Source organism: Lepus europaeus, chromosome 12 (genome assembly GCF_033115175.1).
Source record: "Lepus europaeus isolate LE1 chromosome 12, mLepTim1.pri, whole genome shotgun sequence".
Taxonomy (NCBI): domain Eukaryota; kingdom Metazoa; phylum Chordata; class Mammalia; order Lagomorpha; family Leporidae; genus Lepus; species Lepus europaeus.
The window spans coordinates 23,570,877-23,586,066 of NC_084838.1; the positions used below are offsets into that span (position 1 = coordinate 23,570,877).

General features: G+C 40.5%; 1 protein-coding gene across 1 annotated transcript in view; it reads left to right on the top strand.

Moving 5' to 3' along the window:
* Positions 1–15,190, top strand: part of SVEP1 (sushi, von Willebrand factor type A, EGF and pentraxin domain containing 1) — a 214,264-nt gene that overhangs the window by 58,761 nt on the left and 140,313 nt on the right. Inside the window, exons 4-5 of the mRNA XM_062207773.1 lie at positions 9,408–9,566; positions 11,509–11,688. Of these exons, the coding sequence (XP_062063757.1) occupies positions 9,408–9,566; positions 11,509–11,688 (339 nt within the window). The remainder of the gene's footprint in view (positions 1–9,407; positions 9,567–11,508; positions 11,689–15,190) is intronic.

Genomic DNA, 15,190 nt, shown 5'->3' on the forward strand with positions numbered 1-15,190 from the left:
TGCCAGGGCTGGGCCAGGCTGGAGCCAGGAACCAGGAGCTTCTTCTGGGTCTCCCATGTGGGTGCAGGGGCCCAAGGACTTCCTCTGCTTTTCCAGATGTATTAGCAGGGAACTGACTGGAAGTAGAGTATCTGAGACTCAAGCCAGTGCTCACATGGCTGCCTGCATCCATCGCAGGCAGCGACTTACCTGCTGCTCCACAATGCCAGCCCCTGTGTTGACCTCTTAATGATATTTTTTAAATTTAGTTTGAGATCCTCCTGGTCCTTGATATGACCTATGATTTCTGACTAAAACCTGGACATTTGCACATCGTGTTCTGTGACTCTGGGTCATATGTAAGCTTTGGTTTTAGCTGGCTTTCTCTGACACCGTTCCCTTTGGAAAAGGAGGATGAGAAGCACAGCCATGTTCCTACCAAGTGAAAACAGGAACCCAGCTCCTCATTGCGGTGCGTTGGAGTAGCGAGGAATAAGCCTCCTTGTTTCTGGGTATGGATGAAAATTCTGGCTCCTCACTGCACCTCCATCGATACTATCCCAGCTGGGAGGGCTAAGATGGCTTGAATGTTGCTCCCACTTGGCCTCCACTGACAGCACAGGGAGAGGGCCTATTTACTGCTTAGTGTTCATGAAAGTCCCGAATCTTCCAGTAAGACTCCTTGGACAACACCCCAGCAGGGAGCAGGGAGGGCCCCTTGTTACTTCTGGGTGACTGGTGGAAATCAGGTGTGATACCCATCCCTGTGGTCACCATTGATGACTCATCCTCCAAGTTGGCCCTCTCTGGTACCACTCCAGCAGAGGTGTTAGGGAGCCTCACTACAGACTTGCAAGAGTGTGTTCTAGGCTTCCCACTTGGCTTGTGCTGATATGACTAAGGTTGGGCCATAGTTTTTTCAGAAGTATTTGGCTATAGTAGAGGAGTACAGCCCTGTTGTCTGTTGTCGGGAAGTGTTCTATCTTACCAGGCTTCCACATCCTTTGGCTAGAGAGAGCACGTTTTGTTTGTTGCTGTTTTGTTTTGCAATGCACATTGGTGTTTGGGTTGTCAACTTGTCCAACTCCAAGTCTAGAGTATATAAGGGAAAAGAAAACACAAGAAACTCCTCACTGGGTTTGTTGTCCCTTGGATCTCGAGAGCTCTGGCTGATTTGACTTCTTAACTTCCCATTGGAGGGTCACTTTATGTTTATTTTATATATAATACTCAGGATTTGTAGTTGTATTTACTAGGAGGATGAAGAAAAATTTCATCTACTCCATCTTCCTGGAAAGAAATGCTCTTTGTGTACATGATTTCTTCTGTTGATATACTTTTTTCCATACTGGTTATAAGTATAAGTTTTTCCCAGATGTTTTACCTGATGACTTTTTTCTACTGTAACTAGAACAAAACAAGAAAACATGGTTAATGGCTACCAAATAATGGCTAAAAACTTTAGAAACACTTATGGAGAAAACCATAATTTTTATTAAGCAACAAAATTAATCACATTGAAGTTCTTCTTAGCTTATCCTTACATATAGGAATATGTGGGAGTGAGGAAATTATGCCATGTGTTTCAGAGTTAAATGTTATCATCCTCCAAATCTTTCTCCAATAGGGCTCCAAAATGGTCTTGTTACACACCCTAACTTAAAACATTGTCACTATTCCTGTTGTCGCCAGGATAAACTCCTACTTTTGACTACACTTTATTTGACCTTGAGATGCCTGGCACTGCTTGCCTTTCTAGCCTCACTCCTCTGCACTCCAGCCAGAATGAGCTCTCATTTTTTCAAGCATATTAAGTCCTTTGTTGTCTGTAAGTCAATCCGTGTTGATCCCTCCATCTGGAATGCCATTGACCCTCACACCTATTTGTGATCTAGCCTCACCTTTGAAACCATTTTGACTAACAAAGCTAACCTGAGCAATTTACCCCCGTCTCAAGTCTGGATTATGCTCCTCTTTTGTGTTGTTATATAACATGTCACTTTCTCCTATTTAATTGTCTGTTTAGCACTATGACTTGTGGGCAGGTTTTAGTGCCACTATTAAGACACTGCTTGGGATGCCTGTGTCTCATTTCAGAGAGGGCTGGCTTGAGTCCTAGCTCTGTTCAGAATTCCAACTTGCTATTAACATGCACCCTGGGAGGCAATGGGCAGTGGTTTCTTGTGGGCATTTGGGCAGTGAACCAGTGGATGGGAGATTTTCTCTCTCTCTCTCTCTCTCTCTCTCTTCCCCTCCCACTCCCCCTCTTGCTTTCTCTGTCAACCAGTGAATGGTAGATGCAGACATATTCTTTCTGTTGCTCTCTTTGTATTTCTCTCTCTCTCTCCCTCCCTCCCTGCCTCCCTTACCCTTTTTTCCCGCTCCCTTCCTCTGTCTTTTAAATAAATTATTTTTAAGCTATGACTAGCATAAGAGTACAGAAGGGGTTCTGTCTTATTCTTTTCTGTGTCCCCCTCACCCTATTACTTATCCTTCTAGTCCCTCCTGAGGATCACAGATATTTAGTTTTTCAGCTAGGCTACACACATAATCACTCATGCGACAGTGATGGGAAAAGAAATTTTCCAATTGGTTGTATAGCTTAGAGAAGGTCAGACAGTGCCAGTAATAATGTGCAGAATATTCACCCCATATTCCGTGCTTTGTACCACACCCTCCTTTAATGGATGAAATTGGAGAGAGGTGGTGACAGGATGAAATTTGATGTGTTGAAAGCATTGCAATTGCCAAAATAAAATAATTGTAGTCATATTTACATACATATTATTCAGAAAACAACCCAAATATTTCAACAGGAGCACATGAAAGGGAAAATGACTAGATGACTGGAATACCTCAAGGTGTAGTAGACTATACCACACAGATCATTAGAATGAATGCCATGCAAATTAGATCACTCGAAATCAAGTCATGGGAACCACAGAGGAAAATCATTCAAATCTATCCCTTGACTCCTTCAGCTGTTAGTAGAGTATCATTTAGGTACTGTGGAAGAATAGAGCTGTAATTAGCATAAAGACGTCAGAATGTATATCATATTCCAAGAATTATGATTGCACTAGTACTAAAGCAGCTGAGCTGGAATGAAAACAAAAATAAGGTGACATACAGGAAATGGAAAATATCATAGGTATTCGAAAATATTTTCTTTTAATTATGGAGGTTGTGGGATGTGAACTGGATTTGAAGGAAAGAATCTGAGCAGTTAGAATTGAGTGTGATTATTGTGGAGAATGGAAATGGGGATTGGATGTAGCTTGCACAGATGGGAAAGGAGGCTAAATTGTGAACACAGTGAGATTCAAGGCAAGAAAGGGAAGAAATAAGGACCAGATTTTACTTGAATTCCGGGATGCAGAGATAGTCTTTGGTTAATTAACTACAGTGAATCACTAAAGGTTTGGGGACAGAAATTAGCATGATAAAAGCAACATGATAGGAATATTCACTTGGTGTGAGTGGCGAGAAATCACTGAATGTGAGACAACCTGGAAGACATATATAGACATATATCTATAGAGGTCATATATATAGACACATATAGAGAGAGGTCATAGAATCAAGAGGGGCACAAAATTGAAGGAACTTAAATTAGTGCAGCAATAATGGAAATGGAAAACTGCAACTTGAAAAATCCATGTTTCCAAACCCCCGCAGATCATAGTGTCTTGTCGAATGTGAGGTAGAAGAGGTGAAGAAATGGAAGGATCAAAAGGATCGATGGTCTTGGATTTTACTCATCACTTACCAATCTTTGCAGGACCCAAAGGGAAACAAATCTCACACACACTAGGAATCATTCTTTTTTCCTTTCTGTCTGGTAAGGTCAAGTGTTACCAGGTCTGATGTATGCTGATTCTCTCTTGCCTTAGGACAAGCTAACTTACAGCAGGCATGCATCAGTACAGTTGGAAATGCTGTTAAAATCTTAAACTCATGAACTGTTTAGTAACACACAGCTGCCCCAAGATCATTGAGTGCCCCTTTACTGATCTGATCCCTTTTTCAGGTTCACTGGGCCATCCCACAATCCACACCAACAAAGAAAACCTGGCAGATAAGTCAGTATAAGAACCTTGTTTTGCATTGCTGCTGCCACTGATACCTGTTCTTACTGATCAGTGACTATGCCATTCTAGATTGTGATATTTTGAATATTGTTCCTTCCATGGATGGAGTTTCCTCCTGGAAGACCCTCAAGCCCACTTGAACATAGGGAGACTCTGTTGGGCATATACATGGCTTAATCCCAGAGAAGGAGCTCCCCTAGGTTCAAAGTGAACCCCTCTAGCTCTGAATTCTCAGGCCTTCACATTTAACTAGTGATTAATTGGTAATTTTTAAAATTGTTATACCAAGTGGTAATGAGAATACAATGTTATACACTTTCAAACCTGATAATGGGAATGTAAAATAGTTCAACAATAGGCTCACAAGTTTTAAAAGCTAATATTATTTTATGTAAGAACAAAATTTAAGCTAATTAAAGAGAACAGCTGTTTATAGAAAAGTCATCTACAATTGTAAAAAATAGGAATCAAACTGAATTTCAAGCACTAAAAGAAGAGTTTAACCTAACTGGTTGAGTCTGTTGTACATTTTATTCCTTCATTGTAATATCTTGAGTTATTAGCCATTTTAGAAAGGAAAAAGATGGGTAAAATAATTCTAAAAATCCTCAGATGTCCTGTCCTCAGAGTACTTTCCCACAAAGATTTTATTGTAAAACTCAAGATGATCTCAGATTTTTCTGCCCAGACAGTAAACACCTTAAAACATTCAAGCATACCTAGTTTTCAACAAAAAAAAGGCTTTACCTAAATACTCTATGCTCATAAATATTGTATTTATAGACACATGTATGTGTGTGGATGTATGGATGGGTATATTGCATAACATACCCGTGTATTAATTCTTAACAGATGACAATTTCTCTTTGGCTGTATCCTCTTTAATATACAGTCCTTTGAGGGTTTGGGTTTATGTCTTTTGATAGACTTGTCCTGATCCATCACTAATCTCCTGGTGAGTCTGAGCAGGTGCTTACATTTGCAGCATGGCAACCTGCAGCGAGGGTGCCATTTGCTGCTATGGCACCACACAGTGCTCAAATTCACAATGTGGTGTAAATTGTCTGTACTCCAGCCAAATAAGCTAACCAATCACAGGGAGAATGGCAGGTGCTAATGCATTTTGCACAGAATTCAGAGTGTGCAGAATTCAGTGGTTGAAAGTCTCCTTCTCTAATTCATTGAGGAAAATAGAAAAGATCTTGACTGCCTAATAAAAAAGACAGTCCCTGTATGCATTCCTAGATCCTTGTCTTGTAGTGAAAACACTGTGGAGCATAAGGATAACAGATTCTTTCTAGGGCAGTTTTGCCCTGTGCTCAAAATCCCTCAAAATCCTAGCACAACTATTTGTAGGAACAGATTTTTTATTCATATAAAATCCATAAATGTGAAGGAAGTCTTACACTGTAATAATTCAGAGCATTTTCCTGGAGGCCCGGATTCTTGCCGCCCTGCCTACATGTAGCAGAATCCAGGGCTTTGGAAGGGCACACCTCCAAGGGCGCCATTATAATTCACAGGGATAGACACAGCCAAATGCAATTCATGCAGCTGCTCTAAATGTATACTCTTTATAAAGATCCACTAGACTTTAGAAATGCGTTGTGCAAGGAACAGAAGCTCTCAATATATATTGCATTGTAAAAATGTTAATCTTCGATTATGTGTAAGAAAGAATCTTGTAAAATGTAAAGCACTACATGATATGTGTTGTTAATATGAAAACCATGTCTTAGATAGTCATCTAAGAAACTAATATTTAATGGAGAATTGTTTGTGTTTTACAAATTCCATACTGGTTGTGTTTGAATCTACTTCAGTCCAAAAATTGCATTGTCAGCTGATTAAAAATCCAATGTTAACACAGAGTGATAACATTAGGAATCACACTTCCAGTAATAGCAGCTGATAACCACCAAGAGGTTTCTGAAAAAGAGAAAGCGCTTATTTTAACAGCAACAGAAAGAACATTTAAGAAATAATATTTGGTACATGTCCAGGAAGGAAACATCTCATTTAAAAAGTACCATAGCACTTTACCAAGACTTGTGAAACTTGTTCCAATCACAGATGTATTTCATCTTTTCAACTTTTGCTTGGTTTTGGATGAAGAACTTTCCCCCTTAGGAATCAAGGAAGTTGATTACACCTCTCCCACCAGAGTTGTGCAATCCCTTTAAATAGTTTGCCTGAAGTCTGTTTCCCATTATCATTATGAGTTTCACAATACATTTCCAAATGTACTTTTGGATATTTTTATCCAAAATGCTTTTCTCCGGTGTTGTAAACTTTTGATTATTATAAAGTTTTGGGAGAGTAATATTGTGAGGTCCATTCCTTCTAGTATAATGTTATTTTTTAAAAATAAATTATAAGTTCTGCAGCCAAAATCTGACCACTCATCTGGAAGTTTTCTTTAAGTTGCTTTTTAGTATTTATTCTATTTCTAGAACCATCCAATGTTAGCTTTGGGAAGCTCACAAACATCATGAATTGTGACTTCTGTATTTTGTAGGAAAAGTAAATAAAATACAGTCACTTGCCAAGGACCGTATAGTTTGTTAGAAGAGCCAAGACTGCAGCTCAGTTGTCTTCACTCCAAGGCTAATGTCCTTGAAAGTACTTCACTGGCTTTGGCCATCCACATCAAACCCACCTCCTACCTTTCAGCAGAAGCTGTTTCCTCCAGGTGACTTCTGGCTCACACGGTGGATGGACAAATAGTTGGGAGACTCCCTGAACTGACAAGAACATGTTGCCTGTCATAAGAAGCAGACAGGTGTGTGTCCCATACAGTGTGGTATTTGCCAGTGCAGAGGTAAGGATGACGAACTTTGTGAGCTTGGAAGAGAGAGCCAGGCATCTGTCTGAAGAAGTTAGAGAAGCCTTGAAGAACAAGGTAGAAACCGGAAGAATCTGGAGGGTCACCCACATGCAGGAAATTATATGCAAAGACAGAAACTCAGAATTCTAATGCAATAAATGTGGTGGCACAAACTAGCTCAATGATTCTGGATATTAGAAGGTGCTAGCTTAGCCGGCACCGCGGCTCAATAGGCTAATCCTCCGCCTAGCGGCGCCGGCACACCGGGTTCTAGTCCCGGTCGGGGCACCGGATTCTGTCATCAGATGCAGAGAAGAGTGAGAGCTTTATCTAAGAGAGAGAGGTAAATCTGGGTTCATACCGAGCACCAAGAACCAGCCACGTGGAGGAGCATCTAGGCCTGGAAGCCTAGGGCATGTGGCCCGAAGGCCATACGTCCTGGAGGCGTAGGACTAGAGCAAGCCCACTCCTGGCAAGAGGCCAGGGAAGAAGAGAAGGGCCGGGACAACCGTGTCCCAGGCTTTTAACCCACTTCCAAAGGGGAGTGGTTAATTAACCTGATTCGCTGGTGGGCACCCAGGTGTGGCCAGGTAGGGAGATGAGGTCACACAGGGGCGTGGCAAAGGCATGGTTTTCCAGCTCACAAACCTAATCAATTTTAAGCTATATGCCTGCCTACTTCAATTGCTTCAAAATTCTAGCTGTGCCTCCACAAACTGGGTAGCTTTCATCAAAGTCATCAAATCTCTCCAAGCCTCCATATGCTCCTCTTTAAAATGGATATAATAATGCTTACTAGCAAGATTAATGTGTGTTAATGCTAATAACTTAATACTACTTAGTAATACTCTGAGGTTTAGATTGGCTAATTTATGTAAAATATCACCACAGAAGTCAGACAGTCCTTGGTCGCCACTCTTTTGAATAATCACCTGCATGCTGGAACCGTGCTACATTTGGTTACCTTAACGGAGCACTGCAAGTTCCTTTATTCCACAATTTATCTATCATTGAATTTCTTAATTCTAAGTCACTTTGTAGATGCAGAACTCCAGAGGGTTGAAGGTACAAATTCAAATCCACATTGTCTATGCAGAGAGGGGATTCGAAGCAAGGTCAATTAGATTTCATATTTAATATTCTATTATTTTTTCTGTGAGCCTCAGAGGGGCATGGTCTCTAATTCTTTTTTCTTCAAAGAATCCATTTCCCATCAGTTGTGTTATTCCCCTTAAGCCCTTCACTTTCTCCTTGTCCTTTCCAAGCGCTTTGAAGAGAAGCAGTGAGCCCAGTGCCTTTTGCATATCCCCAGTTACTCTCTGCTAGGAGAGGGCTGTGCAGTCTGTGGCGCAGGCGGAGCTGCATTGGATGGAAGAGAGAATAGAGAGTATCCTAATTATCAAGATTTTGTTATCCTTTCCTTTCTGTAGCAAGGTGTTCTGAGGTCAGATCAAATTGACTTTTCAAAGTCCTTACTTTAATATTACTATCATGGCCACCCACACCGTGTTAGCAGGTCCTAAGATGAGCATTTCTTTGTACATGGGCACGCTTTGAGTAACCCAGAGAATATGTGTGTGCATACACACCTGTACCTTTCAGGTTGGAGAAGGGACTTTAATGGAAACTCTGTCTGGAACCCTGCTACTTAGCCTAAGTGTTGTCCTGACCATTTTCTGAAATTTTTTTTTTCTTTTCCCCTTAAATAAAGATTGCACCAAAGCAACAGTAAGGCTTTATCATGGTTTGAAAAAAAAAATAATTTCTGTTATGTGTTCAAGATCATTAATTACTTCTAGTACTTTTTTTTTTTTAATTTACAAAGATTTATTAGAGTCAAAGACCTCCTGCCAGAGTGGCATGGAGGGGGGCTTCCAAGAGAGGGAAAAACCCAAAAGGCCCCTTAGCATTCAGGTTTTAAGTAGAAGTTTGAAGGAAAAAAAAAAAAAACTTGACAAATAGATTGGCATTCAGTTACCAGGCAGGGACAAAACCCAGAGGGCCTGATTTTCAATTCTCCATCCTCTCTGGCCTGCTCAAAATAAAAACAACAGACCATCCAGAAGGGTGGGATAGGTAACAGGAAGAGCTCCCTTGCTATTCTCATGGTAAATGTGGAGATTCTAAAGGCAGGAGGGTGGCCTGTTTGTTCTTGCTAAAGATAACATTTTTGGGGAAGGAAGCAAATATTTTACACCCAAAATTCCATTGGGACCACCCTAGTACCTTAATGTATGTTGTTTGAGTTTTCCCATGAATCAGCCCAAACATATCATGCTGTGTTATGTTGTGTTTCAGACTCATTGTGAAACTTAAGAGACTTCTAAATAACCTGCAAATAGTCAGGCTTTGAAACAAAATCTTGTTTCTCTCCTTGTTTGAGTTATGTTATTATTTCTATGCAAAGCTGGTGCTTTGCTCCCCCCACCCCCCAGTTAATTTCAGATACTTTGCTCACTTTCAATGACATGTGCCACATAAAATGGGCTTCTCTGACTTCCTGTCCTCAGCTTGCCCTTCGGGGACCTACAAACCGGAAGGTTCTCCAGGAGGAATCGGCACGTGCATTCCATGTCCTGATGAAAACCACACCTCTCCACCTGGGAGTACGTCCCCTGAGGACTGCGTCTGCAGGGAGGGATACCGGGCATCTGGCCAGACCTGCGAGGGTAAGTAAGGAAATGAAGAAGCTGATCTCTCGGAGAGAAACTGTGCTGGCGCTGGCATCCAACTCATTGAGGATAAGCTGTGAAACCCCTTTCTGCAGTCATATTTGGGTGACAGGAATGCTTATTTTTTATAATATATTTTTAAGGATTTATTTATTTATTTGAAAGCCAGAGTTACACACAGAGAGAGAGGGAGAGGCAGAGAGAGAGGTCTTCCATCCACTGGTTCACTTCTCAATTGGGTGCATCGGCTGGAGCTGTGCAGATTCGAAGCCAGGAGCCAGGAGCTTCTTTTGGATCTCCCACGTGGGTGCAGGGGCCTAAGGACTTGGGCCAGCTTCTACTGCTATTCCAGGCCATAGCAGAGAAATGGGTCAGAAGTGGAGCGGCCAGGACTCAAACCAGCGCCTATATGGGATGCCAGTGCCCATATGGGATGACAGCACATATGGCAGTGGCTTTACCCACTACACCACAGCATTGGCCCCGGGAATGCTAGCTTTTATTTCATACATTTTGTATACTGAACATTTCCATATCTTGCTCCGGAAAAAAAAGGGGACTGTGATCGTGGGAGTAACTATGAAATCAGACTTAGTACTTGGGGAAAAGAATTCTAAAGTTGAAGAAGAGAGCAACAATTTTACAACAAAGTTGAATAACAAAAGAGTTAATGAGCTAATCTCAATCCTGGTGGTAGCCTAATTCATTTAGAAATATCCTTTCATAAGTAAAGTGTCTCATTATTATATCAAAAATGAAAGATCCAAATAGGAGCAGGCATTCACTATAAAGGTTAAATTGCCTCTTGAAATGGCTCAGTCTCATATAGAGTGCCTGGGTTGAGTTCCAGCTCCTCTGCTTCCTATCCAGCTTCCTGTTAGTGTGAACATTTGGAGGCAGCAAATGATGGCTCAAGTCCCTGGGTCCCTACCACCCATCTGGGAGACGTGGTTTGAATTCCAGGATTTTGGTTTTGGCCTGACCCAACCTCAGCTGTTATGAGTATTTGGGGAGTGAACCAGCAGATGAAGATTTCCCCAGCAGATAAAAGATCTCTGCCTGTCTCTGTCTCTGCCTTTCAAATAAGTAAATAAATTTAAAAATATTTAAATAGCATATTCCATGTACAAGAAGCTGTGGGTCCTGGGGTCTGCAGCAAAAATACTTTGCTAATCTTATTTGATCTTTATTTTTGCATCATCTCAATTACAAGGGAAAATAATGACAAGTAAAAGTCAATGTATTAGTTCATTGTCCATTACTATAATGAAATACCTGAGAATGGATAATTTTAAAAAGAAAGGGATTTCTTTAGCTAATAGTCCTGGAGGTTTAAGGGCACAGTACTGCCATCAACTTAGATCTGGTGAAGCCCTCATGGCAAATGGTCTCACAGTGGTAGGAGCAATTGTAGGGGGGGAGATCACATCACCAGACAGGAAGCCAGAGAGGCTGGGGAGTGGCTTGTTCTGTTATTACAGCCCTCTCGGGAGAACTACCTGAGATCCCATAAGAAGTGAGTGATACCCTCTGGGGTCGATGCCCCAGTGACTTAACCAACCTTGCACTGAGCCCCACCACTTAAAGCTCCCTCCACTTCTACAAGACCACACTGAGCACTGAGCCCCCAAATAAGAACGTCTGCGAGACAGTCTCCAAGCATTCCCAACCATAGTCGTCAAGATCAGAAAATGTCATGCCCACAGAGATATCCCAATAATATGTTTTAAAGCTGAAAAATGATACTCAGACTCCATTTAAAATATAACTGGGAATAAGTACCTAAGGAATGTCAGATAAAAGTTCTTCTTCCAAAAACTCACAAATTCAGAAGCAGTTTATGGAAATGCAATGAAGAAGTGAGAGCTTTGTCTAAAATGCTCCCTTAAGCACACCAAAGGCTAACTATGCGTTTTGATTTTATTTCTATAAATGTTAGTTGTCCACTGCCCTGCCCTGAAACCTCCTGAAAATGGTTACTTTATCCAAAACACTTGCAACAACCACTTCAATGCAGCCTGTGGGGTCCGCTGTCACCCTGGATTTGACCTCGTGGGAAGCAGCATCCTCCTTTGTCTACCCAATGGTTTGTGGTCCGGTTCAGAGAGCTCCTGCAGAGGTATGCAGACTGCCAATTCACATTGTTTACTGTCTTGCTTGATCTCCTTGATTTAAGCATTAATGGGCCAGTCAGTTCCTTGTTTCTTTTTTTATTTCATAGACTAAAGACCACACAAAAGGAAAAAATTATAGGGAGCTTCATGTCAGGACTACTAAGTTGTTTGGCCACATCATCATAAACTATGCCCTTTGTGTTCCTTTTATGAGTAAGCACAGGAAAGGATTGCCTGAGAAGTAAATGCATAGGTTACCCAAACATCAGATTTCAAGTAGCCAAGACAGGGTGCCAAGTTTTGGAGTCGTTACTGTGAGGAGTTTGACGCTAGCTGTAATTGATTGTAAGGACATAGGGGACCAAACGAGTATGCTGCATCAGGAACCGTGAACCAACATGTCCTCTGCAGCCTTTACTTAGGGTAGATAGCATGCTGTATAAAGTGGAGAACTGGCTACGGTGAGCTACCAGGGAGGCTGGTCAGGCCAATAGCAAAGGGAGACATAACACAGGTAGAACCTGAGGCTCCTACCTCAAACATAGAAGAAACAGTGAGCAGTATGGTACTCAGCTCACTTCCACCTGCCATCTCCAGGGCCCACTTTCCTACTTCTTGTACTGTAGCACAGCCAACTTTGTAAGGTTTTACAAGGCTTCACAGACAAAGTAGACAAGGAAGTCTCTCTAAGAAAAGGTAAGAGCAGAGCAAGCCAAGGACTTGAAGATCCCCACCAGAATTCCTGCCCCTGATGCTTCTTCATATTGTATCCAAGAGTTGAGACCAACATAGTGATTCTAAAAAAAGTATTTATTGATTTTCTGAAGTTCAAACTTAATTTGGTATACTGGTTGCTTGGTTGGTTGTTTTGGCAATCTTTTCCCCACTATTTTCCCTTAACGTCCTTTGACAATGCATTTGCTAAGGATTTTGGCTCCTTTGAGATTCCACAAAACACAGAGCCTACTGGGTAAGAAATTCTGTCCTCTGGTCTTCTCATGGCTCCCATTCTTATAAGGAAAGCCCACCCACTCACTAATCCAAGATCACCTGGGAAGGCCAGGAGACATCCATTGTATTTTTCAACTGCTGATACTGACCTCATCTGTAAATATGAAGTTGCCTAAAGCAGGTCCTAATACATATTCTTAGCTACAAAAAGTCAAGGAAATAATGAAAAGAATCAGTAGAGTAAGTAAAGAACACCAGATTGAAAGCAGTAAGGAAAAAAAACTAGAATCACTAAGATTCAAAGGCAATTGCTAAAACTGCTAAAATAGAACCAGGATTCCAAGAGATGAGAGACATCTAAGAGCAAAAGGATTTCTTAGAGGAAAAAAAACAAGGCTAGTGATATAATAAACACAGTGTTTAAAGCCAAATTAATAAATAAGAAAATTAACTTAAAAAGTTCATGTTCATGAAAGTAGAGCGAAATGTAAAAGACAAAAGAGGGAAGAATAAAGTGATGCGAGAGTAATCCTAGAACGTACACCTTCTCATCCTGGAAATCAGAACAAGCACTGCAGTGAAGCAGAAGATCAAAGAATGTATCTCTGTGCTGAACTCTTGAAAATAAATATGCACAACCCACATTATTCCTATCCAGTATAAAAATCACTTAGTGAGAGCCAGAAAAAAAGTTATCAAAAACAAATCCATGTCTGGAAACAATCTTAGTGAAATTTCGGAGTGCCCTGGAAAAACAGAAAATGAAGTTTGTCTCATGGTTAGAAATAACAGTACCTACAAAGAGAATCAGACTAGCCTTGGGCCGAGTGTTAGTCATTCTAAATGTTGGAAGATAAGAGTGTGTTTCTAGGATTCTGATGGGAAAGAATCAGTTCCTAGAATTTTTAATCTTAGACAAACAGCTGTTTATGAGTCAAGGCAAAGGAAAAGCATTTTCAGTCTTGCAGTCACAAGTGCTAAAAAGCCAGGAAATATTGCTGAAAAAATTAATTGTAGAAGACCTATAAAATAATATGTCTATGAAATCAGCAGTAACAAGTTCTGTGTAAAATCTCTACCTCTTCTGCCAAATGCCTCATAGAAGAGTTGTAGTTTCAGCTTTCCACCCAGTAGGCTTCCAAAGAAGAATGAGAAGCACAAGGTGGACTCCCCCCTTAGGATGAGGCCCTGCCCTGACCTCCATCCTCCACAATCCTTACCTAAGCCTTGCGTCATAGACTAACAGGACAAGAGATGCCCATGCCTCTCAGGATGTTATCTCCTTGCAAACTGTTTCCACAGCCTTGATTGTCTCCCACCCTGGCTTTGATGTTGTGAGTTTTGTGTAAATAATCTGTTTATAATAACAGTCTGTGGCATCCTGTTAAAATAGCAGAAAGTAGACTAATACCCTTACTTTTATTGTTAATTAATCTATCACCTTTGCTAGACTATAAATTCCTTGTGAACACGCAATGTATCTTTTCTCCTCTCAATCTTTAATCATGCCTCTGGTGAATAAAGGAAAATTGGAATTTAACAAATCCACAAATCCATTGATTGATATATACATTGATGACCATTGATAAGAAGTATCGACACAGTTTCTGTTTCTGTCACTTACCATTCAAGAGCATCCTTGTTCTCTTTTGTTTAATTCCAATTTAATTGCTACTCTAATGTAAATTAATTTAATCAGAGTAAAAGAAATGCTAGAGGGCCTTAGATCTTCCTAAAAATCCCTTCGGCTTCACCACCAAAGCTGCTACCTAACTTACTGGTATACCAAGTTTCCTGGATGAAGAAACTCAGGCCTGTCCATCATGTCTCATCATCACTACTTAACGGATTTAGTTACCTGAGATGTTGTTCTATGAAACGTAGGAGTGTGCCAAATTTCACTAAATCTAAAATACACTTTTTCGCATTTTCACATCTCTGAAATTGAGATGAACCCTCCAACCAGTGGCAGTAAATCCTTTACTGGTTTTTTGTAGTACATAAAGCAACGGTGTGCCTCATAATCAGAGTATCAGGGATTCAGGGAAATGATACTTGGGCATGGATCCACTTCTGCTTCAGGGTAACATGAAAAAAAGTCATAGTTTTTATAGCTCAAATATAAATCAAATTACAATGCAAAGAGTAATTTTAATTATGTCTTTTTTCTTGAAAATCTAAGACTGAGGTAGAAATGAAGATCAGTTAAAATGTGAAGCCTTTTTTACACGTTTCCTGTTATATCACTAATGCTCCTGTGTATATTGAATAACAAATAATTGGTAATCTTGATTCCTGTTCCTCCTAGGCACTCTTTATAAAGCACATATAGTCATTTTCAATTTTGTCTGAATCATACATTTCTTTCTAAACAAGTAAGGATTCGTTTGTGGTTTTTCAGTGTTAACTAGCTAAACCACCATATCACAATCATTAAATTGTGTGGTATTTTTTCTAACAAAAAAATGAAAACCTTACATTTAACATCAGATTTACATTATATTCAGTAGTAAATGCTATCAGAATTTGGAGATTGACCAGAAACATTTTTATGAT